Below are 26,927 nucleotides of genomic sequence, written 5' to 3' on the forward strand. Positions count from 1 at the left end.
TGATGCTGATAATGCCAAAGTTGCAGGTTTGATCCCTGTCTGGGACAGCTGCATATTCCTGCATTGCAGGGTGTTGGACTAGATTAGCCTCAGATGAACACTACAATTCTATGAGCCTATGATTCCTCTCTAGCCTCCATCCAGAGAACCAAGAGTCATTATCAGTGTTCAAGGGCCTGTTCCTGCAAAGCACTTGGAGTGTGAAGCAGGGCTGGGGTGGGGTGGGGTCTGGGGAGGGTTTTGAGGACCAGATAATGGAGAACCATATTTGGTCCCTGGGCATGAGGTTACCCATCCCTCTCCATTAGTTTGGCAGCCACTGCAGAAAGAGCATTCCTAGTAGTGCCACCTGGACTAGGTAACACCTTAAGTCGGAAGATTGACCCTTTCAAATGGGATTTAAAGACCTGTTGTGCTCAAAAGGTGCACAGAAGCAGCCTTGTGCCAAGTTAAACCATTTGTCCATCTAGCCTAGTACTGTCCATTTTTTCTGCCCTCGGCAGTCCAATAACTTAGGCAGAGAAAGCTATTTTCCATTGCCTGCTATAAGAACCTTTTAGCTGGAGATGCCAAAGTTGGAACCTAAAGATTTTCTGTCTATTTAGACAATCTTCTGATCTTTAATTTGCCTAATTGATTTCATCTAGATTTACTGACTGCTGTTTAGCTTCTCTCTGCTTGGCATTCTTTTTGGTAGTTTTATTGTTCTGTTTAGGTTGTGTTTCGTTTCATTGGGTGTTCTGTTGCTGGAGAATACTTCAAAGCGAGGTCGTGAATTAAATAAAACTAGATAGGTAAGGTAGATATTTCCACCACAACCTACTCATCTATCCTGTAAATCAGCCTGGCACTCTCCAGCTGTTTTGGATTGCAACTCATTTCAACCTCAGCCAGCATGACCATGCAGGCTGAAGCTGATGGGAGTTCAAGTTGAAAACATCTGGTGGGCACCAAGTGGGTAAAACTTTCATCTCTTAGGCATTTAAATGGAACAGGGATTATAATAAATATAGGTGACAGTTTGATAAGGAAGCCTGTAGACCTTAAGACTGCAGTCTTGTTGCAGTTTTGCTTGGGAGGAAGATCACATCTTTGCTATGCATTTAAAGATCACTTAACACACACATGGCTTCCTCCAGTAATCCCAGGAACAGTTGTTTATCCCCTCACAGAGATACTATTGCCAAACATCTTACAAACCTACAGTTTCCATGGGGTTGTTTTTTCAGCCATGTGCTTCAATTGTGTTTTAGACAGCAGGTATAGATGCGGCCAAAGTCTCACTGAGCTTGATGGAACATATTTCCAACTCAACATACACGCATAGCTTCAACATTCACAAGGGACTGACCCTCTCTCTCTCTCTCTCTGAGACTGTATTGCTACTCCCATTATACAAGTCTGATGATTGGCAGCATGTGGACAAGCTCAAAATAGTTATATCTCAAAGGGCAAAACTCTTTGGTTCAGAACCTTTTTAATTTCATAGAAATAAAGTCACTCCTTCCACATGTCACCCATTCAGTTCTGGGTGCTGCAGTGACATTTACAAATCATCCAATTTCCTGCAATGCAGGCTGCCTGAGTCCTGAGTGGCACTCAATAAATGATCCTTTCACGCCAGGAAACTGTCCACTGCCAACAATGCACCCAGTCAAAGCTTTTAGAGGCAAGGAGTTAATTTCACCAAACAGATCACTTTATCTTTTGTTATGCATTACACACATGCCATTAAAGAGGAGCGAAAAATGAAAGCAACGAGCAGGAAGAGATGTAATTAGTATTTTTGTTCTTCCCCCCAACTGCCGCAGGATGAAACAAAGTACATGGCTTCCTATAATGTATTTGTTGTTACATTTCCCATTGCAATGACAAACAAGTTAAGACATAAACATTAGGCAGTGTGCTACAGGAAGAAGACTTAGACATCTGTTTGGGAGGCCAGCACAGTATATTTTTGAGCATGAGGGATTGCAATTTTGACTCAGCCATATGTCCGCTATCATTAAGGCTGCATTCAGGTCAGGGCTGGGGAACCTTCCACTCTCCATAAATTATTGGACTACAACTCCCATCAGGCCCAGCCAGCATGATGATGGCAGTTGCAGTCCACCACATCTCCGCCTCTTTCCAGCCTCCTCTTTCAAGCAGATTGGATGCTTTCATTTCTGGTTTTAAACCGTGTACAGCCTTCCATGACATCCAAATTGAGGCAACTGCCCTTTGTTTATGAGTAATGCTCCTATCATGGCTTCAGAACCTGGCTTGTGCTGGAACCATAGTTTGCACAAACCATGGTTTCCTGAGTTCAAATGTCACAGGGAACTGTGGTTAGTCTGTTACAAAAAGATACTTTGCACATCCCCCGGTGCACAAAGAGAGGAGGAGGACCACATGATCCACCCTGCCCCGACTCTCCACTATGGTTCTCCATTACATCTCAGACTGGCCAATGTGTTTGATGCTTCTTTGCTTTACTGTCTCCAGGTGTGTAGAATCTTTGGCTCTCCCATTGCTGCTGAAATATCACTCCCATCAACTCTGGCCATTGGCTACACTTTCTGGAGCTGATCAGAGTTCTAGTTTAGCAATATCTGAAGGGACAGAAGTTCCACACACCTACCTTAACCTCATTGCCCTCCTCAGCCTCCTCTGGCCTGTGACTGCAACCCAAAAGCACTCTAGAGTCCAATATATGTCAGCCCCCAACCCTCTTTCATCCATGTGAGACAATATCAAATCTAAGCCATATATCTAAACCTATTTTGGTGTTTCATGCATGCAAACACATCACATAAAACCAGGTGGAAAAGCCTACCCATTTGGCACCCAACGTTCCAGAATTCTTGTGGATCATAATTTGAAGAGTCTGTCCTGGTTCCTTTGGGGTAGATTCTTGTAATGAAGTTTGTAGTGTGCGCAATGAAGTCGGGAGCTGCAAAGAGGGATGGTGCACATATTTTATTAAAAAGTACAAAATTTTAATATTTCAAAGGTAAGATAATTTGATGTGTGTTTGTGGCAAAGTCACCATGCAATATTCCTGCCCACAATGCTACGCAATATTTCCTTTCATCTCATCTATGAACTCATATTCAAAAGTAACACTTCTTTAAAAAATAAAAAATAAACATAAACCTAGCCATGGACCCTGGAAATCAACATAACCATGAACCAGTTATAGATGGGATATCAAGGATAGAGTCCACTGGAAGAAATCTCAACTCTGGTTTAAAAAAAAGGCTGTAGTCCATATGGTCACAGGGAGAACATGTAAAAATGTGCTTGTTGTTCAAAACAAACAAAGAGAAAGCATAGGTTCAAGCGAAAGCATATGTTCAGTTCTTTTGATTTCAAAAGGGAGGGTAAATATGCACTAAACTTTCTCCCACTGGAAATGATGTGATTTATAATTGTTTATATTATTCATTTATCACTGCATTTATACCCCACTTTTCCTCCAAGCAGCTCAGGGTTATCCCCCTCACCACTTTATCCTCAAAACAATACTGTGAGAGGATGGTGAGGCATTCCTGCTCCTTCCAGCTCTCATCTCCTGCAGCCCGACTTATGATGTAACTTCCTGGCCCTCCAGCTGCTGCCATGATGGCAACCAAGCTACCCAGCAGGCTGCTCCCTTGTGCAGAAGTGGGCACTTCTACATTCTGGTCCCCAGCATAGCTCTATTCTGGAAGAAGTCTCGAGAGCCATAGAAATGGACTAGAATGTGAACAGAGTTTCTGTACCCCATAAATGGACATAAATCTGATATCAGGAAGCACAAGACAGAGAAACCAGTAGGAGAACACTTCAATCTCCCAGGACATTCTATACAAGATCTCAAAGTAGCTGTCTTATTACAAAAGAATTTCAGAAATAGACTGGAAAGAGAAGTTGCTGAATTGCAACTTATTACGAAACTTAAAACCATCTAGAGACCTGGTCTGAACAGAGACATTGGATTCTTATCTCATTATACATGATATAGCTATTTTTAGTCATCTCACCCCTTGCTTTTTCTTGTAAGACCAATTGCAGTCGTTAACAGTTGTCAACAGGTTTACCACACCTATCAGCCAATCACCCATTCCCACCACCCTTCTGAGTAATACCCCTCCCCACCCTCTCACTATATATAAGGGTCTGGTGACTTCTGTTTCAGTGTATTTGAAGAAGTGTGCATGCACACGAAAGCTCATACCAATAACAAACTTAGTTGGTCTCTAAGGTGCTTGGGACGCGGGTGGCGCTGTGGGTTAAACCACAGAGCCTAGGACTTGCTGATCAGAAGGTTGGCGGTTCGAATCCCCGTGACGTGGTGAGCTCCCGTCGCTCAGTCCCTGCTCCTGCCAACCTAGCAGTTTGAAAGCACGTCAAAGTGCAAGTAGATAAATAGGTACCGCTCTGGCGGGAAGGTAAACGGCATTTCCGTGCGCTGTTCTGGTTTGCCAGAAGCGGTTTAGTCATGCTGGCCACATAACCCGGAAGCTGTACACCGGCTCCCTCGGCCAATAAAGCAAGATGAGCGCCGCAACCCCAGAGTCGGTCACGACTGGACCTAATGGTCATGGATCCCTTTACCTTTACCTTAAGGTGCTACTGGAAGGATTTTTTAAATTTTGTTTCAACTACGGAAGACCAACACAGCTACCTACCTGTAACTGTATCCCACAGAGAGCTCTCTCACTACAGCCATACCTATAGGAAAGTGAGGCCTACAATTGGCCAGAAATACATTCCTTACGGAAGAAGGCTCTTGCCTTTCTCCTGCTTCTTTGCACTTTGCGGGCACGCATGGAAGTGGATACAGCGAGTATCTCATCAGATCAATGTGTGCAAGAGCCCGGACACCCCTGTAAGTGCCCTTTCCATTTGGTCAACCTTAGCTGGAATCCAACATGGCGGCAACAGCTTGGCCGCGAACCACCTGGGATGGCCTCGCAACCCACCTGTGGGTCCCACCCCACTGGCTGAAGATCTATAATGTAAACCTTTCAACCACCAGACTATTAGAGAAATGAACTAAGGATAAATTCTGAATTCCATTATAGCTCCCACTCCACAAAACAAATGTTGTGATTATGCAAACTGCAGGAGGCCCAATTTGCATCATTTATTCCAGTTCGGGGGGAGGGGTTGTTTAAGTGGGTGATTTGAGAAGCCCCGAGAATCGTAATTTTTGCTACAATTTCTAGGCAATCCATCTCTCTCTGCTTCCAGTGCTGTGCTATGTCTCAGCCAGGAACTCTTGATATGAAATGGGAATCCCTATGCGATGTAGCAGCAACCAACATATGAGCCTGTGCTATATTTTGTACTCATTTGAAATATTTATACGCTGTGCTTCTGATTAAAAGCTTCCAAGGTGGCTTGAAACAACCACTAAATAAATCCTGCACAATATTAAAATGAAAAGGATACAATTATGTCAAATGGCAACAGCAGAAGTTATGAGAATAAATGAAGCAGGAAACAGGGGTGGGCAGATGAGTCCATTTCACATATATTCCTTATTTGCAAGTCTTTTCCATCCAGTTTCGGCCTCAGTCAAAGAGTGCTTAGAAATGTGTGTTTTGTTAGGAAAGGCATTCCAGAATATATATGTTGTTGTTGTTGTTGTTGTTTAGTCATGTCCGACTCTTCATGACCCCGTGGACCAGAGCACGCCAGGCACTCCTGTCTTCCACTGCCTCCCGCAGTTTGGTCAAACTCATGCTGGTAGCTTCGAGAACACTGTCCAACCATCTCGTCCTCTGTCATCCCCTTCTCCTTGTACCCTCAATCTTTCCCAACATCAGGATCTTCTCTTCGCATGAGGTGGCCAAAGTCTTGGAGCCTCAGCTTCAGGATCTGTCCTTCCAGTGAGCACTCAGGGCTGATTTCCTTCAGAATGGATAGGTTTGATCTTCTTGCAGTCCATGGGACTCTCAAGAGTCTCCTCCAGCACCATAATTCAAAAGCATCAATTCTTCAGCAATGAGCTTTCTTTATGGTCCAGCTTTCACTTCCATACTACTTTTCACTTTCCACTACTGGGAAAACCATAGCTTTATATACATTCCAGAATATATATATTAAAACCATTCTTTTTTTCTTTAAAAAATGTTTAGGGGTACTCTCATTTTCTTACTCATATTGAAATACTGCCCCTCAATGAGGCCAAACTTAGATTCACAAAATGTTTAGGGGTATGCGTACCCCTGTGTCCTACCAGAAAAAAGCACTCTCTCTCTCTGTGTGTGTGTGTGTGTGTAGTGAGAGAGATAGAGATAGAGATAGAGATAGAGATAGAGATAGAGATAGAGATAGAGATAGAGATAGAGATAGAGATAGATAGAGATGGAGAGAGATAGAGATAGAGATAGAGATAGAGATAGAGATAGAGATAGAGATAGAGATAGAGATGGAGAGAGATAGAGATAGAGATAGAGATAGAGATAGAGATAGAGATAGAGATAGAGATGGAGAGAGATAGAGATAGAGATAGAGATAGAGATAGAGATAGAGATAGAGATGGAGAGAGATAGAGATAGAGATAGAGATAGAGATAGAGATAGAGATAGAGATAGAGATAGAGATAGAGATAGATTTTCTTGCCCACACCCCTTACCATAAATGTCCCAGGGCAGGTTATAACAAAGTAGGGTGTGGGGACATTCTAAATGTAAAAGAACAGTATACATTAAAAAAAGGGGGTTGACCGTAAAACAAAAATGCTTCGATTGCCAGACGCCAAGGTAAAAAGGTGCATCTTAACTCAAAAGCTGTATAATGGAGACAGAAACTCAACACACTTCGGCAGAGGGGAAGTTCCACAATTCAGGTGGAAATTTAGGTGCAAACCTTCATGCAGATTATTTAAAATCCCTACTTGAACATTTGCACTTAAAGGCATATACCCAAAAACTATCTCTCGCAAAAATAAGCATTTCTAAACAGGTTTTTATACTTTTTTTGAGCTGACAAGTTCACCCCAAGCTTCAGAGAAGTGTAAAATCAAGAGGGTGAACTGCAAGGTTCTTATCTGCATTTTAGTTCAGGAAGTGCAGAACAAGTCAGGTCATATCAGAATGCGCAAAGATCAAAATCCTCAAGCGCCGTCCCTGGCGGTGAAACAGATCGTCCTCCAAGTACATGAGCAAACAACATCAACCCAATGTCTGAACGACAGCAAGGTTAGCAGCCTCTGAGGATGTTCCAGGATGTTCGCACCAAGGGGAATGAATGACCTGTCGCCTCCTGCCTAATCTCAGAAGGTGGGAAGAGGCATTCTTAGAATGATCTCTGAAGCAGATCTTATAATATGGCCGAGCTTCTGTGGGAGAAGGCAAATCCTCCGATAGCTCCTGGCCCTAAGTTTCTGGAGACGGTAGTACCCAGATAATGGTTCACATTATTTTGCTCTTTTTAGAGAGATCCACACAAAGAGTTAATCACTCCATTATTTCTGTCTCAGCTGGGGTACCCAGCTAATTATTACAATGACTTTTCTCCTTGCAGATCAATATAAGCTGCTGACAGCAGGAAGGGGGGGAAAAACCTGCAAAATTCATAGCAACCTCCATTAAAATAAGGGCTGCCAAAGTGCCCAGAGTTTTAAATTGTATCATTTTAAAATTCTAATTCATTTTAGTAATTTTACCCACTCAGTAGTGTTTATTCTTGTATATATTTCTATTATGCTTAGATCTGGAAGCAAATGACTGGTGTCTCAGTTGAGTTTGGTAATTTTCCCTCCTTAGTTGTTCACATATGTGTGTGCATTTTATGTTTTGTGCAGATTGCAAAGGCCAGTGGCTGAAACAAATAAATATCTCTTTATTTAGAGTTGTATTCCATAGACAGCACTTTGACTTCTTCACAGAAGCAAACAGTAAAGCAGTAAAGACCTCTTGACTGGATTTGGCTCTCGATGCAGTAGAGTACGGCAAAGATCAGTAATACCACAAAGATGCAATCTTATGCTCACCTATCTGGAGGTGAATCCCACTGAATGATGTTCAAATGACATCTACAAGAGGGTCCTTAGGACTGATTCTCTTGCATGTTGCAAGTTTAAGTCTACTTACTTGGAAATAAGTTCCAGTAAAATCAGTATGACTTATTCCCAAGCACAGAGGCTTACAATCTGGTTGCAAAAGGTATTCTGGAAGCTGCACTGACTATAAAACACATTGGGGTATTATTATTATTATTATTATTATTGCTTTTCCCCCACTGGGACTCAATGGGCATCCATCTAGATTCCCATTGAAGTTAATGGACATGACTAACTCAAGAGTCATTACTTTCTTTCTTTTTTAAAAAATAATATTTATTAAAGTTTTAAGGGGTACGAAAAGGAAAAGTGAAAAACATCATTTTAAACAAAAAAAACAATACAACACATCCCAATAGGTAAAGAAAAAAGGATAAGATACAAAAGAAAGAAAAAATAAAAAAACAGAGAAATAAAATCCATTAAACAAGAAAGAAAAAACAAAAAAATACAGCAAATCTTCCCATTACTTATCTTTCATTAGCTTATTTCCTTGACCTCCTCACACCTCCCTTTTTTTGTATTCTAGATCGATTATCCATTTCAGCAAATCCTTTCCCTCTTTTCAAATTTTAGTCCTGTAATTTATCTTAGTATAATGTAGCTTTACTTTCCCTCCTTTCACCAATTAAGTCAGTTATTCCCAAATCCTTTATATCATTCCTGCTAAAATCACATAACATCATTCCAACATCCTTCTAACAGTCATTAATTTTACAATGTTTCTGTAAATAGTCTTTAAATTTCTTCCAATCTTCCTCCACCGACTCTTCTCCCTGGTCTCGGATTCTGCCATGAGCCATTAATTTCAGTAAGTCTACTCTAAGTAGGATTTAGTTAAATACCATTCTGTGTAACAGCAGAAATGTGCCATGCATAAAGTTTAGTTCTTCCAATAGTTTAAAGAAGCAAATAGCAGCAAGTGTCGATTTTAGAATCTTGTAAATTACCTCTCTTGCTTATAAGTTTTTGTCCTTTCACCTCCCCGATGGAATTATTTTGATAAAACTTCTGCTTCTCCTTTGAATCTTCAAAGCTGACAAAAGACCGGGAAGCTGTGTATATCACAAGTTCTGACAGCAACATGGCGACTTTAACCTTATGAGTCTGTGAATAAAAAGTTAAAAAGCATTACAGCCTTGCAAAGTGAGAAACATGAGGTGATTCTCTCCTGGGGCTTTTGTATAACTGAATAGCTAAGATGCCCTGTTCATTGAACACCAACCATCAGTTAATAGTCACTGAGACAGGCAACATGGCTGCTGCTTTTGCAAAAATCTGGTGTGCTGGAGGTTAAGGATAGAGGAATCTATCAATTTCAGTTCTCTTCCTTTCTCATTTTCCCAGTCTTAAATTTTGTTCTCTGCATTTTTACAAGCAATTTGTGATTAAAAAACCACCTCTGATTAATTAGTGCTGATGAACACATTTTGTGTATATCTTTGACTAGTATACACATTTTTACAAGCAATTTGCACTAATGCAGTGCATTTTTATGTTGTTTTCACTGCTGCACACATCTTTAATGCACATTACCCTCAATATATGCATTTTAGTGCACAATGTTTGATTATAAATCAGAGAAGTGTGCATTTCAAAGGATAGCTGGGTTTCTGTTCATGTTTTGGTTCAAGGAGTGTGAATTAGCTACTTTCTCACTGAAATGCAAACAAAATCTAATTCCTTCCCCACCTCTAACTGAAGGTATATTTACCTTCTTGTCCTTCTTATCCTTTTTGGGTGCTGATGCCAATCGAGCAAGAGGCTTCTTGATCAACTGTGCTTTAGGGTCTTCATCAATATGGTCATCCTCTGACTCCATGACCTCCTCGAGCTCTGCTATTTGGCCCATGCATCTCTGGCCCTTGCGTTGCAGGGTTTCTTCCAGAGTTCCGACTTTCTTATTTTTTATCAAGATTTTGAATTTCAATTGCTGCGGGAAGAAATTTGAGGGCATTCAGCACAGTAAACCACACAACCATACAGGAACAAAAACCATTTTTGTTCAGATGTCCACTCTGGGGAAACATTATGCAAACCAGACTAGCAGACGCCATGAAAAAGAAACCATGGCTATCCACTCCACCCCTGTCAAACCCCTGTCATTTGTTCACATCTAAGTCATCGACCAACATTATGTCATGGAGATTTGACTTGCATGTAGGGATTAGCTTTTGGGCTAATGAAAAGGAAACCATGGTTATCCATTCTACCCCTTCCTGAAAATTAAAGAAACAAGCTGTGCTATGACCACTGCTTGTGGTGAGCCCGACCCTTGAGACTTGTTGGATAAATTCTCCTTCACCTAGAGAAGCTTGGTGGCATTTCTCCACCCACAATCTGAGTGCAATTTTGAGAAGCATATAGCTCTAGGAACAATTCAACAAGCAAGGGAGCCATAGTTGTGAGTCAGTTTACACAAGTGTGGCCCTTTCTTCAGGACTGCAACACAATTCAAGTGTTGCACACCAACACTGCATGTAGCCTCATGTTGTCATCTCAAGGACAATGTGTTTTTCCTGAGATATCAGCATGGCTTGTCTATAGCTTGGAATGTCTCACATCTGACTATTTGTTTTCCTGGAAAACAATTATATTTCAATTTGTTTGAAGAAGGGGGTGGGCAATGTGTCGCCTATACAGGAAGCAGTCTATCAATCCATGCAACACAGGCTCCTCTGCCCTCTCATGCTTGCAATATTTATATCCTTCCAAGAAACTAAAGATGGCATAAGTGGTTCTTCCCCTTCCCCATTTTTATCCTCACAACTAGCCTGTGAAATAGGCTAGGCTGGGAAATTGTGACCATCACAACACCATCCCTCATCTTCATGGCCAGGTGAGGATCTGATCCAGGGTCTCCTCAGTCTAATCCATGGTGGCTAACCTGCAGCACCCCAGATGTTGATAAACCCCAACCACTAGACATGCTGGCTGGAACTGATGGGAGCTGCAGTCTTCCAACATCTGGAGGGCCATAGCTTCCCAATCCCTTGTCTAACCACTGTACCATACTACTTCATTTCACTCACAGTTTCAAAGGCTCCGGAATGAGCTATGGTGAGAGGAGGGGCGGAAGTGGAAGAATGGGCTGGAACAAGAGTGATATTGATCACAAGCCCTATGAGTCATAGAATCATAGAGTTGGAATAGACCACAAGGGCCATCGAGTCCAACCCCCTGCCAAGCAGGAAACACCATCAGAGCACTCCTGACATATGGTTGTCAAGCCTCTGCTTAAAGACCTCCAAAGAAGGAGACTCCACCACACTCCTTGGCAGCAAATTCCACTGTCAAACAGCTCTTACTGTCAGGAAGTTCTTCCTAATGTTTAGGTGGAATCTTCTTTCTTGTAGTTTGGATCCATTGCTCCGTGTCCGCTTCTCTGGAGCAGCAGAAAACAACCTTTCTCCCTCCTCTATATGACATCCTTTTATATATTTGAACATGGCTATCATATCACCCCTTAACCTCCTCTTCTCCAGGCTAAACATGCCCAGCTCCCTTAGCCGTTCCTCATAAGGCATCGTTTCCAGGCCTTTGACCATTTTGGTTGCCCTCCTTTGGACACGTTCCAGTTTGTCAGTATCCTTCTTGAACTGTGGTGCCCAGAACTGGACACAGTACTCCAGGTGAGGTCTGACCAGACCAGATCTAGATGCTATGCTCCTATTGATGCAGCCCAGAATTGCATTGGCTTTTTTAGCTGCCGCGTCACACTGTTGGCTCATGTCAAGTTTGTGGTCAACCAAGACTCCTAGATCCTTTTCACATGTACTGCTCTCAAGCCAGGTGTCACCCATCTTGTATTTGTGCCTCTCATTTTTTTTGCCCAAGTGCAATACTTTACATTTCTCCCTGTTAAAGTTCATCTTGATTGTTTTGCCCCAGTTCTCTAATCTGTCAAGGTCATTTTGAAGTGTGATCCTGTCCTCTGGGGTGTTAGTCACCCCTCCCAGTTTGGTGTCATCTGCAAATTTGATCAGGATGCCCTTGAGTCCATCATCCAAGTCGTTGATAAAGATGTTGAATAAGACCGGGCCCAAGACAGAACCCTGTGGCACCCCACTAGTCACTCTTCTCCAGGATGAAGAGGACCATCTCATTTCCCCCTGACCAATCTCATTTTTTATGATGAAGATAATCCAAACTCCAAATAATCATTATCCTGCAAATGTGCACAACAGTTGCAGAGCTTGCACACAAACACACACAAACTGACACGCACCAAAACACCCCAACACACCATCTTTTACAATAATAATAATAATGTTGGGTTTGGGGGAGATGTTACCTCTGGAGAGGGTAGTTCAGATGGCATGCTATCATCCAGTGTTGAAGTACAGAGGGTATCCCTGAGAATGTCTAGCAAGTGGCCAGCCATCTTCTCCTGTTGCGGAGCGCTGCAGTGATTCTCCAAAGATAGTGTAAGGGGATAATCTGATGCCTGAAAATTTAACATAAAGACTGTTAGTATTTTGAAACTGAGGAAGTCCATTAACAGAAGTATCCAAACCTCAACCCACATAAGCTCGAAGATAGTTGAATGTGTCATGGGCATCCCACCACCCAGAACTGCCTGGCTGTTTTGGCCTTTACCAGTGGGGAGAATCCACAACTGTCATAGGAAAAGTGTGGGTGGAAGGAAGCTACTGCAGGCAATGGTCAGTGTAAACCCCAAACGAGGTGTTTCAGGGGTAATTTAGGAGCAGATTTGAGCTAGCCAAGGATCCTCTAGATCAGTCTTTCTCAACCTGTGGGTCCCCAGATGCTGTTGAATTCCCATCACCCCTAGCTAGCAAGGCCAGAGCTCAGGGATGATGGGAGTTGTAGTCTAACAACATCTGGTGACCCACAGGTTGAGAATCGCTGCTCTAGATACTAAGCCATCGCCAACTTGTTGCTACTTCAGCCTTTCTTCAACACTGCCGTTGCCACTGGTTGTGCAAGCAGCAGGAATACAGCTGTACTGTCCCACCGCTGCTCACTAGGGGTAAGGATTGCCTCCTGAATCACTTTTTGTAGGGAAAAATACATGCTTAGTTAATGACCAGAAGCAAAGTTGAACTATAGAATTTGCTCCCACAGGAGGAAGTGATGGCCACCAACCTAGAAGGCTTCAGAAGAAGGTTAGACCAATTCATGGAGGAGAGGTCTATCAATGGCTAGTAGTCATGATAGCAATGCTTCTGGAAACCAGTTACTGGAAACCACTGGAAGGGAGAGCGCTTATGTGCTTGAATCCTGCTTGTGAGTTTTCCCACAGGCATCTGGTTGGCCACTGTGAGAACAAGATGCTGGACTTGATGGTTCAGCAGGTTCTTCTTATCTTCTTATGTTCTTAGGAGGATTCCAAGGGCCACGTTAGGCATGACCAAGAGCTCGTCCATGCCCATCTGGGATTTGTGACTCTGTTTTCTTTTTAAATGCCTGCAGCTGCCACATACCAAAGGTAAAGGGACCCCAGACCATTAGGTCCAGTCGTGGCTGACTCTGGGGTTGCGGCGCTCATCTCGCTTTATTGGCCAAGGGAGTCAGTGTACAGCTTCTGGGTCATGTGGCCAGCATGACTAAGCCGCTTCTGGTGAACCAGAGCAGCGCACAGAAACACTGTTTACCTTCCCACTGGAGTGGTACCTATTTATCTACTTGCACTTTGAGGTGCTTTCGAACTGCTAGGTTGGCAGGAGCAGGAACCGAGCAATGGGAGCTCACCCCGTCATGGGGATTTGAACCACCAACCTTCTGATCGGCAAGTCCTAGGCTCTGTGGTTTAACCCACAGTGCCACCCACATATTAGGAAGTGGCTTTTACAAAGAATGGGGATTGCTGATAGCGGACAGAACATAACAGTGGAATGCTGGGCTGCTTTGCCCCTGAATTTCAAGGATGGTTTCTTGGAGAGACGCTCCCCAGTTTTGGAATGTGAATTTGATCTCTGGTGACTTTGACACTATGAAAGTGGGAATTGGCTGTGTTTGAACTGGGTGCTTGATGTAATATTGCTTTAATAAATGTTGGTGAACAACTTAGTTCTCTTTCACAACTGAGAAATCTTCAGATAAGCAAATAAATAAACAGCAGTCACACAAATGCGGCCCAAATTGTTACGAGGAGCAGCCGTTCTCGAAACGTATCAAGGTTTTCCTCACTGCACAGCAACTGTGCTGTTCTGCCCACAGTAATTTTCACAAAGGAATTACAGTGGAACCTTGGTTTAAGAACAGCTTAGTTTATGTACAATTTGGATTAAGAACGCTGCAAACCCAGAAGTAGGTGTTTTGGTTTGTGAACTTTGCCTTGGAAGCAAAACATGTTCCGCTTCCTGTTGAGTGTGTTCTATTTGCAAACTGAGTCCCCCACTACTATGGGAAAGCACGCCTTGGTTTAAGAATGCTTTGGTTTAAGAACGGACCTCCGGATGGATTAAGTTCGTAAACCAAGGTACCACTGTATTTTTGTTTCTGTTATCCAGCCCTGCTATGTGTCACATCTAAAATCTGTTTTATGCTTTCTGTAGATCAGCTGACAACATCGTATAAGGCTCTCATAGGTCGGCAGACCACCCACCCTCAGAGTCATTTGATACTGCTGTGAGACAAGTAGGTACCCTACGGTGCCCTGTGGACATTTTTCAGAGCTTTTGACCAACTACATGCACCTACCTCAAAAGCATGCTTGTGGACCACATCGATGACATTCTTGAAGGTAATTTTGCTCGTCAAGGTATGTCCATGATAAACCACAGGCTCATTATTTGGACCATCCCAACAATCAATTTCAACACAGCGGCATCCCTTCTTCAGAGAACTTTGAATTGAAGAAGGAGGAGGAGGAGGAGGAGAAGGAGAAGGAGAAGGAGAAGGAGAAGGAGAAGGAGAAGGAGAAGAAGAAGAAGAAGAAGAAGAAGAAGAAGAAGAAGAAGAAGAAGAAGAAGAAGAAGACAATAAAAAGATCTGTGTCCCATTCATCAGCACTCATATTGCTTTCTGCTTTCCAAATAATGCTTGTTTAGCTATGGAGTTGCACTCTGCTAGAAGCTCAGATAGGGTAGCACACATTTTGATGATCCGCAGTTTTTAAGAAAACAGATCTTCTCCGAAGCAGTTTGCACTCCCATAGAGATATGAAAATATTAGAGAGCCACAGTCTTATTTACAGTTCTAAATTGGACCCATAGGGCACACTGTAAGCACTGGGTGGGACGCCAAAAGAGGTTCAGAAGAGTCCCAAAGTTCAGAAAGCACTAAATCAGAACAAAAGAATAATTCTGCCATTGTCCTATACAGCTGCAAATAAAACTTAAGTGTGTTTTAAAAGCAACATACAGTGTGACATTAGATGGCAATGGCCAGCCTTATGGAAAATGCAGTGTATTTTTAAATTCCTTTTTTTATTTTAAAAAAAAGCATTTTCGAAGCAGTTGCTATATGCATCTATATTCCACCCCTATTTCAGTTCTAGCTCAGCCACAGGCTTGCTTCCAATGAAGTCATTATTGCACCAGCAGGATGATGTCCATACATGCAATGGAACTTTCCTCCTTTGTAACCCCTCAATCCCACCAACTCTCCAGGGCAGATTTGTTGGGGGAAGTAACAGACGTTCCATTGTCTGAGCAGAAATAATTCAATGAGCACAATAATACAACCCATAGGTATTTTTCCAAGTTATTTTTTCTTCAACGGCTGCAAACATTTTGTGTTTATTTTAAATATGGAGAAAGAACACCATTAGGAAACACAACACACTTCCGCACAGTTTTGCTACTCCACACCCTACTGGCCTCACCTCTCCCCTGCCCTACCCCACAAATAAATGTACATACTTGGCGTAGCCCCACAGGTGACTTGGGCCTACAAGCTGGTCTTGTATCAGGTAGGTATTGTGTGACGATGATATAAAGTAGTCACACAATGGGAAGTTCATATCTTGGTAAACCGTCCGGTGCTTTTGTTTAAAGATGCTGCACTCTTCCGAAAGCATGTACCGTATAAAGCCTTCGAAGGTCATCTCCCTTTGGCTTCTTGCTAAAGTGGGAACATTAAGGGGGGGCGGGTTAAAATTAAAATTGCTCAGATACCTCCGCCGTGTTGTTGTTTTTTAATGCTGGAATTAAACAGAGGTTGGAAATACTCACACTATGAATGTGTGCCCCTGAATTTCACCTGGTGCTTGGCTATGATCTGAAGCTGAACATGCATAATAATAAGCTGAATGCTTATTTGTGCCTTTATTTAATGACACAACAATCACCAGAAGCAAGTGTAATGTGCACAAGCCAGGAACTAGACCTTAGCCATGTTAGTTCTTGTGCTTAGTCATAATACGCTCTGCTATTGTAGCGTTCATTCTGGGGGAACCTGGTGGTTCGTCCAGAAGCACATCAGAAGATGAGGAAATCAGTCATGGCAGATCAGCGGCTCTGCCCCACTTGAAAAATGTTTTGATCACCTTGACTAATCTTGCACTGCTAAGCCAGAGGGAAGCACTTGGTACATTTGAGTGTAGTGGTTCCCAGTTGCTTATGATTACCAGCAGCAAAAAGAATCCTCGATTTGACTCAGGTTTAAGATTTGTATCAGTACATGCAGGTCAACGGAGAGCCTAATTTCAACACGCTGCATTTAGATGTGCAGCAGAGAGTTTTTCCTATATTAAATCCCCGCGGCAGGGTGAGCTCCCATCGTTCGGTCCCAGCTCCTGCCCACCTAGCAGTTCGAAAGCACTCTTAAGTGCAAGTAAATAAATAAGTACCGCTTTATAACGGGAAGGTAAATAGCGTTTCCGTGTGCTGCGCTGGTGCAGGCTCACCAGAGCAGCTTCGTCACACTGGCCACGTGACCCGGAAGTGTCTCCGGACAGCGCTGGCCCCCGGCCTCTTAAGCGAGATGGGCGCACAACCCCAGAGTCAGACACGACTGGCCCATATGGGCAGGGGTACCTTTACCTTTTAATACTAAGCATGGGGAGGTCTCTGATCAGGAACACAGAATTCAGGAAAGAGAAGTTTAGCCCTTCCCACCCGATGAAAATCTTTGGCCTGCCGATTAGTCCAGTTGTCCCAATGGGAGCTTTTTCTAACCTCTGGGGCAAGATTAGGGTCCATTTCTGAGAGGATCGCAGCTGGGAAGGCAAGGGTTAAGCCTACCCTCTCTCTCTCCACTCTGCAGTCTTAATTAAAATCTCTCCCTCCCCTCCTAGCACAGAGTGTTAAAATAATACTAAATGCAGATGAATTTACACCCTGTGCACTTAACATTATGGGAAGTTAAGCCCCACGCACCCACTCAGTGTAATGGCACATGGGATTCAGTAAGCAGTTAGCTCCACCCCTTGAGCTGCCATTTTGCATGTGGCTCAGGTAGGTTCAAGTCAAAACCAGAGCAGATTCCCCAACCAAAGTCTGTTCATTCCTGTTCCAGGGTGCTTCCACACAGATTGACCGTGTGCTTAGAGAGAGACCCATATGTCAAGTTCAGTTTCTTTCACTTTCTCATTGTATCAGTCTTAAGCTCAATTCTCCACATTTCCACATCAGTTTGCAATTTTATCTTAGTTTTCAAAAAAAAGAGGAAAATTCACCAGCCTTTTAATGCATATTTTTCCTAACATACACATTTGCAATTTTGCCTAACGCACGCATTTTTGCAAAGCCATTTCCCCGAACGTAACACATATTTGTATGTTATATTTTGCTAATACGTGCATTTTCATGCACGTGTTATCCAAGTGTATGTATTATTATTATTTTTTACACATTACATGGCTGGAGAAGTGCATTGCAAAAATCAGAAAGTGTGAATTTTGAAGGATGTTCTGGTTTGTGTGTTGTTTTGGAAAGTTTGTTATTAGGTATATTTAAATGTAAACTGAAGCAAATTTATCCCACATCTCTAGATGTGACTCTACTGGTCTGACCTTAGCACCAAGAATGAACTGATAAACATGCTGCAATATGCCCCAGAATCCTCCACAAACAAGGATTAGCCAATTCTGTTTCTAATACATGAGGAGGTTTCTTGGCAAACCACTGAACATATAAAGGATTGTTGTAAAAAAGAACATATGAAAGTCACTGCTGTATTAATGCAATCCTTGAAGTCTACACCAGGTTAATACTGCTACCATGTACTTGTCATATCGCTGCTTAGAAACCGATGACACAATTTTTGTCCTATTTCCATTACAAAAATAAAAGCCTTTTCAATTGGATTTCTTATAACTAAATTGTATTAATGCTATGTTTTCTGGTCTTTCCCCTCATCTTAAAACTTTCGCAGAAACCCAACTTCTTTGCTAATGCGCAAAAGCAATATTATTTATTCATTTGTTATGCATACACTCTTAATAAGCTATTATTATCTATCCACTCTTAATAAACTATTATTTTCTATCTATCCATTACAAATCTTCAGAATACTCACAGCTGAAACTTCTCCTCCCCGTGACTCTTTTCCTAAACTTCCATTTCAGCTCAGTTTCTTTATATACGCTACCAGTTTTCATACTTACCATTAAGTCTCTCAATACGTTTGGATCTTACCTTTTCTTGGTGATTTCTTGTCTCATTCCAGTCTGGGCATTTTATTTATCTTCCTCTCTTCTCTTTGTATGCATAAGAACTCTTCTTTTGTCAAATATCTCCAGCTTTTTACTCTATACTTCAGGGATGGGGAACCTGTGGCCTTCCAGATGTAGCTAGACTACACCTCCCATCATCCCTGATCATTGACCATCCTGGCAGGGGCTGATGGGAGTTGGCATCCAACAGGTCCCCCACCCCCGCTTTACTCCCCTGAGCCGATTTGGCACCTCCATCACTTTCTTTTATAAAGAAACTAGCAGTCTTGTGCCCGGCGTTGCTCAGGAATTCTAAGAAACCAGAAAAATCATTGCAGCTTTGAAATCAGTGGTTAAAATCTGTGCAGTTTTGAAAGGTTCAGGGCACAATCTTGATTCAAAATTGTGTCCAGCTGTAGTCAAAACCCTGCAGCTTTATCTCAAGAACCACCATGCAAATTTTGGTCAAAATCAGTGCAGTTTTGAAAGGTTCAGTCTGCCTTCAGGATCCAAAATGGCACCCAACTGTATCCAGGAACAGATGAAAACCTCCTCCTTGACCTCGGGAACAATAATTTGATACTGATATCTTAAGAGGTGTACAAATGCCTAGCAAACATACAAACAACTTTTTGAAATATATCGTAGATGCTTCAACTTGTATCCTTTTGCCGCATAACTCACATGTGAAGGTGGTTATGACAGTGTTGCATCACACTCTACTAAAAATCAGGAATACAGTGGTACCTCGGGTTACATACGCTTCAGGTTACAGACTCCGCTAACCCAGAAATAGTACCTCAGGTTAAGAACTTTGCTTCAGGATGAGAACAGAAATCGTTATCCGGCGGTGCGGCGGCAGCAGGAGGCTCCATTAGCTAAAGTGGTGCTTCAGGTTAAGAACAGTTTCAGGTTAAGAACAGACCTCCAGAACGAATTAAGTTCTTAACCCAAGGTACCTAAGACATCAATATTAAACATACTTGCTTGGAAAGAAACCCCATTGAAATCAGTGGGCCATTCTTCCATGTAACTATGATTAGGATCAGGCAGTTCACTGATGTGTGTGTCCTTTCCTCTTTGTTGACTCCCTATATTGCAAAGCTTAATGATAAAACTACTTTTTTGTAACCCAAACTGTGCTTTTCACTGTATTAAATGTGCTATTATTTTTATGATTCCCGCTCCCTCCTTTCCACCCCTGTGCCCCACACAAATTCTTTTATGATTCATGTCTATTGAAGCTGCTTTAGGCAGGGACCTGTTTATCCGACCCTTTTGTAAAGAGCTTAGTATATTTTTGGTGCTATAAAAGTAAGCAATAATAATAGCACATGTCATATGGAGCTATGAGTGTTCAAGGCTATTATCCAGGGTTCCGCCCACTACACCAATTGCAATGATTTATTTAAACGATAAATATCACTCAAACACAGAGGAAAGGGAATTGCTTCTAACACTATTAGACAAATAGAAAGCAGTTAACTAGAGTCTGGGAGTCACAATAAGCTCAGGATCCAAACAGTTAGTATACAGGTATACTAGAATTTGGGGAGCATTCTGTGGGATTTTTTTTCTTTGAAGGACAAACCTACTTACTCTTACTATATATCAAGCAACAAAGAGACATGAGGGGGATGTTCTATTCAAGAAGCCTGTTTTCTTTGTCCATGGATGCCGAAGAATTGATGCTTTTGAATTCTGGTGCTGGAGGAGACTCTTGAGAGTCCCATGGACTGCAAGAAGATCAAACCTCTCCATTCTGAAGGAAATCACCCCTGAGTGCTTACTGGAAGGACGGATCCTGAAGCTGAGGCTCCAATACTTTGGCCACCTCATGAGAAGAGAAGACTCCCTGGAAAAGACCCTGATGTTGGGAAAGATGGAGGGCACAAGGAGAAGGGGACAACAGAGGACGAGATGGTTGGACAGTGTTCTCGAAGCTACCAGCATGAGTTTGACCAAACTGCGGGAGGCAGTGGAAGAGAGGAGTGCCTGGAGTGCTCTGGTCCATTGGGTCACGAAGAGTCGGACACGACTAAACAACTAAACAACAACATCATTCAGGAAACAGCCATTGTGATCATATAAAGGTGTTTCTGAGGGGGCACTGGGTTGTAGACCTCCTCAGAATCACTGTTCACCGAAGCACAGGAGAAAACCCAATGCTCAAATAATTATATGTAACAAACACAATGTCCGTACAAATCCAATAATGGGAGAGGGGGGAGCAGACACATATCAATGCTGGATACACTCTAGAAACTTAGGTGTCTGGTTATTGCATATATGTCAGTCAGTAGTGGGGGACCTTGGTGTGGTCGAAGTGTTCCCTCAGAAACTGCCGTGGGCTGGCCAAATCAGGCCAATGGAGGACCCACGGGAGGGCTCCCATGGGATGTAGGAGTCTCTCCCAGGTGTGGGGCAGCCTGATAGTGAGGATCTGGTGTGGGGTTCCATCAACCTATGATCTCATCTCATCCATCTCTGCAACAAGAGCTTCAAGCCCCATCTCCCTCTGTGTCCCCCCACCTGCCTCTCCACAGCTGTTGGAGCCTCTGACTGACACTTTCATAGTGCTGGGCGCACCACCCACCCCAGCACCACCAGACACTGGGAGCAGCTCTGCCTTTCCAGGTGGGAATGTTTTGCCGGTCTCTGCCACCTTTCAGGCAGCATAGACACCTCCCCTGTCACCCAGATCTAGGAGGTGCCAAATAAGAAGGGAACAGAGAGTTCCACCAACTAGGACTAGTGAGAGACTGCGGGAACACTTACTGAACTAAGTTGTGCCCCATTCCTACATATAGGATAACAAGGATCAGTGTCGGGTCAACATTTATAGCTTTGGGAGTTAGAGCACTTGCCTTTTTGTAGCTCTGTTTTGGATTGACTTTGTGTATTTCCTGAGGTGCCTTAAACTAGCAATGCGCACATGTCCCGCAGTAATCTAAACATCAAAGCCTTTAGAAACATAGCTGTCAACTTACAGATTTGAAAATAGGGGACTAGCAGCCTCGAAAATAAGGGATCAGCAGCCAACATAAGGGATTTTCCGGGCACAGGTATGTTCAACTTCTGAGCCCCTCCAAGCCAAAGGTAGAAAGCCCAGCCAGCAGCCAAATGAAGCCTCATCAATAAGGGACAGCAGCGGGACATGGCGCTGGGATAAGGGACTGTCCCGCCAAATAAGGGATGCTTGACAGCTATGTTTAGAAAGAATCCTCCTTCAAATCTTTGTTCTTCAGCAACTAGGGGCTGGGACAGAAACACCTTTCAGCTGAGGACAATGGTCCTTTCTTCGACAGCACTCCAAGGTGGAGTCAGAGATTCAATGGAGTGGTGTTTTCCGTCCTTCAAGCAACAGAAGGACTACGGCCTACTTGATGTTGTTCTAGTGCCTGCTCAAGAAACTTCTCTTCTGTATCAGGAGATGGGGAATCTTTTTTCAGCCTGAATGCCATGTTACTTCATTTGCAACCTTTGGGGGGGGGCACATGCCATTGTCGGGTGTGACCAGTCGGCAGAGCAAATAGATGTGACTCTTACCTTGTACAGTAGGCTATACTCATGCAAATACTAGAGGTTACTATGCATACACACACAAACATACACTTAATCCAAGCAAGCAAGAGGCATTATCACAGCTTGTAGAAACAGTCAACTAGGTAAAAATACTTGAGGAAGGTGGAGAGCAGGACCAGTCAGAGGTGTGGCCTGGGGTGGAGACAGAGTCTGAAGAGAGTCCCAAGGGCCAGAGAGCACTGTGAGGGGGCCACATGATCATTGGGCTTGAATGATTATTTCCTGGGGGGTGATAATAGATTTCAATTGTATCTAGCAACTACACTGGCTCCCAGTACATTTCCGAGTGCAATTCAAAGTGTTGGTGCTGACCTTTAAAACCCTAAACGGCCTCAGGCCAGTATACCTGAAGGAGCATCTCCACCTCCATCGTTCTGCGCGGACACTAAGGTCCAGCACCAAGGGCCTTCTGGTGGTTCCCTCGCTACAAGAAGCAAAGTTACAGGGAACCAGACAGAGGGCCTTCTCGGTAGTGGTACCCACCCTGTGGGACGCCCTCCCACCAGATGTCAAATAGAAAAATAACTACCAAACTTTTAGAAGACATCTGAAGGCAGCCCTGTTTAGGGACGCTTTTAACGTGTAATAGGTTATCGTATTTTAGTGTTTTGTTGGAAGCCACCCAGTGTGGCTGGGGAAACCCAGCCAGATGGGTGGGGTATAAATAAATTATTATTATTATTATTATTATTATTATTATTATTATTATTATTATTATTATTACTAAGCCTATAACCAAGGCTGAGCACATGCAATTGAAACAATTGCATTTTTTTCCCCTTCTGCATCCTTGCCTCTTCCTCCTTTCTTCCTCTTTGCTGAATTTTAGACTGGAAGCTCATCAGGATGAGGACCCATCCTCTTAGAGCAGTGTGCCACCCAGATATTTTGAACTGGGATGCCTACCAGTTGCAGCCGGAATGGGGCCTGAAGCTGATGGGATCTGAAATCCAAAGCACCTAGAGAGCACCAGCCAGGTTAGGTAAGGCTGTCTCATTGTCAGCACACTGATCAAACTAGATGGGGGGGGGGGGAATGAATAAAAATACATTTTTGAGCACTTTGATATTTTATCACCTTTCGCACTGACAAAGCTTGAAAGCACAACTGCAGTGTACCAAAGGGTACCGAACAATAACAATTTAGATCCCTCAAGTCATCCTGTTAAAGGGTGGGGAAAAGACAGTTCAAGTTAAACTCATTAGAGTTTTTGAACATCGGAGGTCAGCAACCTATGTATTCCACAGGGCTCTTTCTCACGGTAGAGACCGTTCTAGCCTTTGGTGTGCTGCTGTTATCAAAACTGCTTTTGAGACAGAAGGAAAAATATGTGTCTTCTCAGCACAAGGCGGAAAGTAGCTACTTCCTAATCCCCAAGGTAATCATGATTCTAATCTCTGAACCTGGATTAGCATTCACGCAAAAAAACAAAACAAAACAAAAACTGCCCCAGAAAACCAAAAAAGATGATTTTCAAGTTCTGCGCAGTGTAATAATATCACATGAATAGGGAATTTTGCACCTGGGATACTATGCAGTTCTGAAATGATCTTTTCTACTTAAAATGTTTCAAGCAAACATCAAAACAAGGTTTTAAGGCCTGAGGCTTCAATCCCATGCAAATCAGCTGCCCTACAATTCAATCCTAGGTATGTGTGGTCTGAATTAAGTCACAGTGTGTTCAGTGGGTCTTCCTCCTAAGTCAATGTGCGTAGGAATGCTGCAAGCCAATTAGATATTATTATAGAGTAGGGGAAAGAAACCTCTGGCCCTTCAGATGTTGTTGGAATTCAGCTTCCATCAACCCCCCAACCAGCACAGCCAAGAATGATAGGAGCTACAACAGCCCAGCAAGATTTGGAGGGACACAAGTTCCCCACGCCTGCTACAGAGAACGAATCTCTTAGGCAGCAAAGCCATTTCTGACTTGGGAGGAGAGGGGGTTGCGGGCTAATGCCTCCCTCCCATGCTCGCGGGGGCTGGCCCTTTGCCCCCGCGAGAAGGGTGGCGAGCTTTGCTCGAGTGGCGGTTAGGCATTGGCAGGGGTTAATTGTTATGCAAATGAATGGGGGGAAGGAAGCGCCATCACCTTCCCCCAATGGAAAGGGTAGTCCGGTAGAGGACTCCGGGGGGCGTTGCCTTGTCTGAAACCTAGGGAGGTAAGGGCCGCCGGCACACCCCAGAGCGGTGACACCCGTGGGATCCTAGTTGGCGTACTCCAACAGGACTCCCACGGCTTGTGGATAACCCTTCCCGGTCTCCGTACCGGGTAGTCGATAGGAGCCAATGCCTAAGGCCAATACCTTTCAATTTTGTAATCAATAAGGTTGTGGCCTTTTTATGCCCATTAACCTTAAATAATGTGTCCAGTGTCTTCATTTCACATGGGGGAGGGTACTTGCCACGCAAACCTATGTACACTCATCCAGGAGAAAGTTCCATTAAATAAGACCTACACTAATGCGTCCAGTTCTGGGTACCACAGTTTAAGAAGGATATTGACTAGTTGGAACATGTGCAGAGACTTCAAATATCCCTCCATGATCATGTTGCTAGTAGTACTGAATAGTTTCAAGTGGGGACATTACTGGATGACTGTGGAGTTGTGCGTATGTTACACCACAAAGGATTTATAGAATGTTACCGGTGTTGATATAAAAAAGAGAAACCTAGAAAAATGCATTTCCTGTCTTTAAAATGAGTTGAAGAACAGAAGAAATCTCCTCTAATATAACTGTTACCAGTTTAGCAACTCAGGTAAGCAATATTCAGTGCAATATCTGTTTGTGCTGTTTTGCAAAAACAAACTCGCCCACTATTCCTCAAAGTGCTGTAAATGCACAAATGCCATCCCAATTAATGAGGTCTTCAACAATGAAGAGGTAAGAAATTCAGAGCGTTAAAAATGTGTTTATTTGTGGGCAGTGTTGCTTTTTGAAAATCACATGATAAAGTTATGCTGTAACTAGAACACTATAAACTAATATTTTAAAAGCTGAGAATTGTAACAGAGAAATTGTTTAATGCACTCATTATACAAGGCAAGACATCAAATGTATTTCATACAAGATTAGTAGACTATTTAGCTAAATCCCATCAACCAACATTTAGCTGTTTTGTGCTTTTGTTTCCAGTGTTTTATCAAGTTGCATTTGTTACAATCTAAACAGATTCTAAAAGGTAAAATTATCAGTCAGCAGGCTAATGTAGGAAGAACAGTCCAAATAAGGTTATCTTCATCATTTATCATTAACTGAAACAACACATGCATGATCTCACTTAGTATCTGAACGGAACATTTACTCACATGATGCATACAAATTAGTCCTGGTTTATTCAAATTATAAACAACTTATCTATTTTAAGACTATCCAAAGAATATAAGAATAATGCAAAAAGAACTACAGACAATAATAAAGCAGAAGCAATACAAACAATTATTCACATAGTCTAAGAAAATAGGAGAATGCTTAGACTGTTGTACAAACTGATCTCATGTTATACAAACAGCAATAATCTTTTGCTTATGTATAAAGAAATATAAATGTACATTTTTTCCTTCTTCTTTTTTTAGGTTGCGCTTTTCTTTCTTCCAGAAAGCAACAATGAAGAATGTGATAAATTGCCACCATAATCTGATGAATTAACACCATCCGCGTTCATACAAACATGAATAAGAAAATACAGTAGGTGCAGTTTTGAAGGCTTTACACTTAATTGCCACTCTCAGAAAAACAACACCACAGCAGAAGACTCCATGCCTGTTAGCCAGGTGGGGGGCGGGGAGCTGGATTTCCCTAAAATTCCTCAGCCCTCCCTATCTATCTATCTATCTATCTATCTATACATACAGGAACATTTCTGCTTTTTTTCTTACAGGTACAGGTGCTATTATTTCGGGGGTGCTGCTGCAGTGAAATCCGCTTACCACAAAAAATCATGTTACAAGATCCAGGAGGGAGACTTTTTTAAAGGAGGAAAAGAGGCTTGACAGGTCAATTTGTTCTGAGGTATCTAAATTCACCAACCGCAAACTCAGAAGGTAGGCGGAATTTTCTAATCTGACAAATGAGGTTAAAGGTGCCACCACATTGCCTCTAAATAGGAGTTGCTGTTCTCTCCCCGCTCTCTGGCTAAATATATCCAATCAAGAGCAAAGGCTAAAGCAGGGAGGTGGGATTCAGGTGTCTCTGCTTGCTAGGCCAAAAAGGAGTCAATTAATGGAAGCGGCAGGATTAAAGGCGTTGCATGCTAAGCAAATGGTCTCTTGGTTGGTTGGTTGGTTGGTTGGTTGGTTTACGTGCTCTGCTGAGAGGTGTGGTGAAATTAAGTTATGCTTTCCCTTGATTGAGGAAAATACCATACAAATCCCCTGGTCTAAACCACTGAGCCTTTTGGGCTTGCCAATCAGAAGGTCGGCAGTTTGAATCCCTGCGACAGGGTGAGCTCCTGTTGCTCTGTCCCAGCTTCTGCTAACCTAGCAGTTTGAAAGGACACCAGTGCAAGTAGATAAATAGGTACCACTGCGGCAGGAAGGTAAACAGTGTTTCTGTACTCTCTGGTTTCTGTCATGGTGTTCCATTGCGCCAGAAGCATGCTGGCCACATGACCTGGAAAACTGTCTGTGGACAAATGTTGGCTCCCTTGGCCTGAAAGCGAGATGAACGCTGCAACCCCATAGTCAACTTTTACTGGACTTAATCGTCCAGGGGTCCTTTACCTAGTCTCATTGTGACCTCA

The 26,927-nt window shown here is 42.9% G+C and overlaps 1 protein-coding gene across 1 annotated transcript in view; it reads right to left on the minus strand.

Moving 5' to 3' along the window:
- The window catches only part of LOC309378620 (1-phosphatidylinositol 4,5-bisphosphate phosphodiesterase zeta-1-like), a 42,353-nt gene that overhangs the window by 9,640 nt on the left and 5,786 nt on the right, over window positions 1-26,927 (minus strand). Inside the window, exons 4-9 of the mRNA XM_081927035.1 lie at window positions 15,868-16,069; window positions 14,705-14,849; window positions 12,333-12,485; window positions 9,753-9,971; window positions 8,989-9,145; window positions 2,819-2,935 (exon numbers count right to left, since the gene is read on the minus strand). Of these exons, the coding sequence (XP_081783161.1) occupies window positions 2,819-2,935; window positions 8,989-9,145; window positions 9,753-9,971; window positions 12,333-12,485; window positions 14,705-14,849; window positions 15,868-16,069 (993 nt within the window). The remainder of the gene's footprint in view (window positions 1-2,818; window positions 2,936-8,988; window positions 9,146-9,752; window positions 9,972-12,332; window positions 12,486-14,704; window positions 14,850-15,867; window positions 16,070-26,927) is intronic.

Source organism: Podarcis melisellensis (genome assembly GCF_964234715.1).
Source record: "Podarcis melisellensis genome assembly, chromosome: 10".
In the NCBI taxonomy this organism is placed as follows: domain Eukaryota; kingdom Metazoa; phylum Chordata; class Lepidosauria; order Squamata; family Lacertidae; genus Podarcis; species Podarcis melisellensis.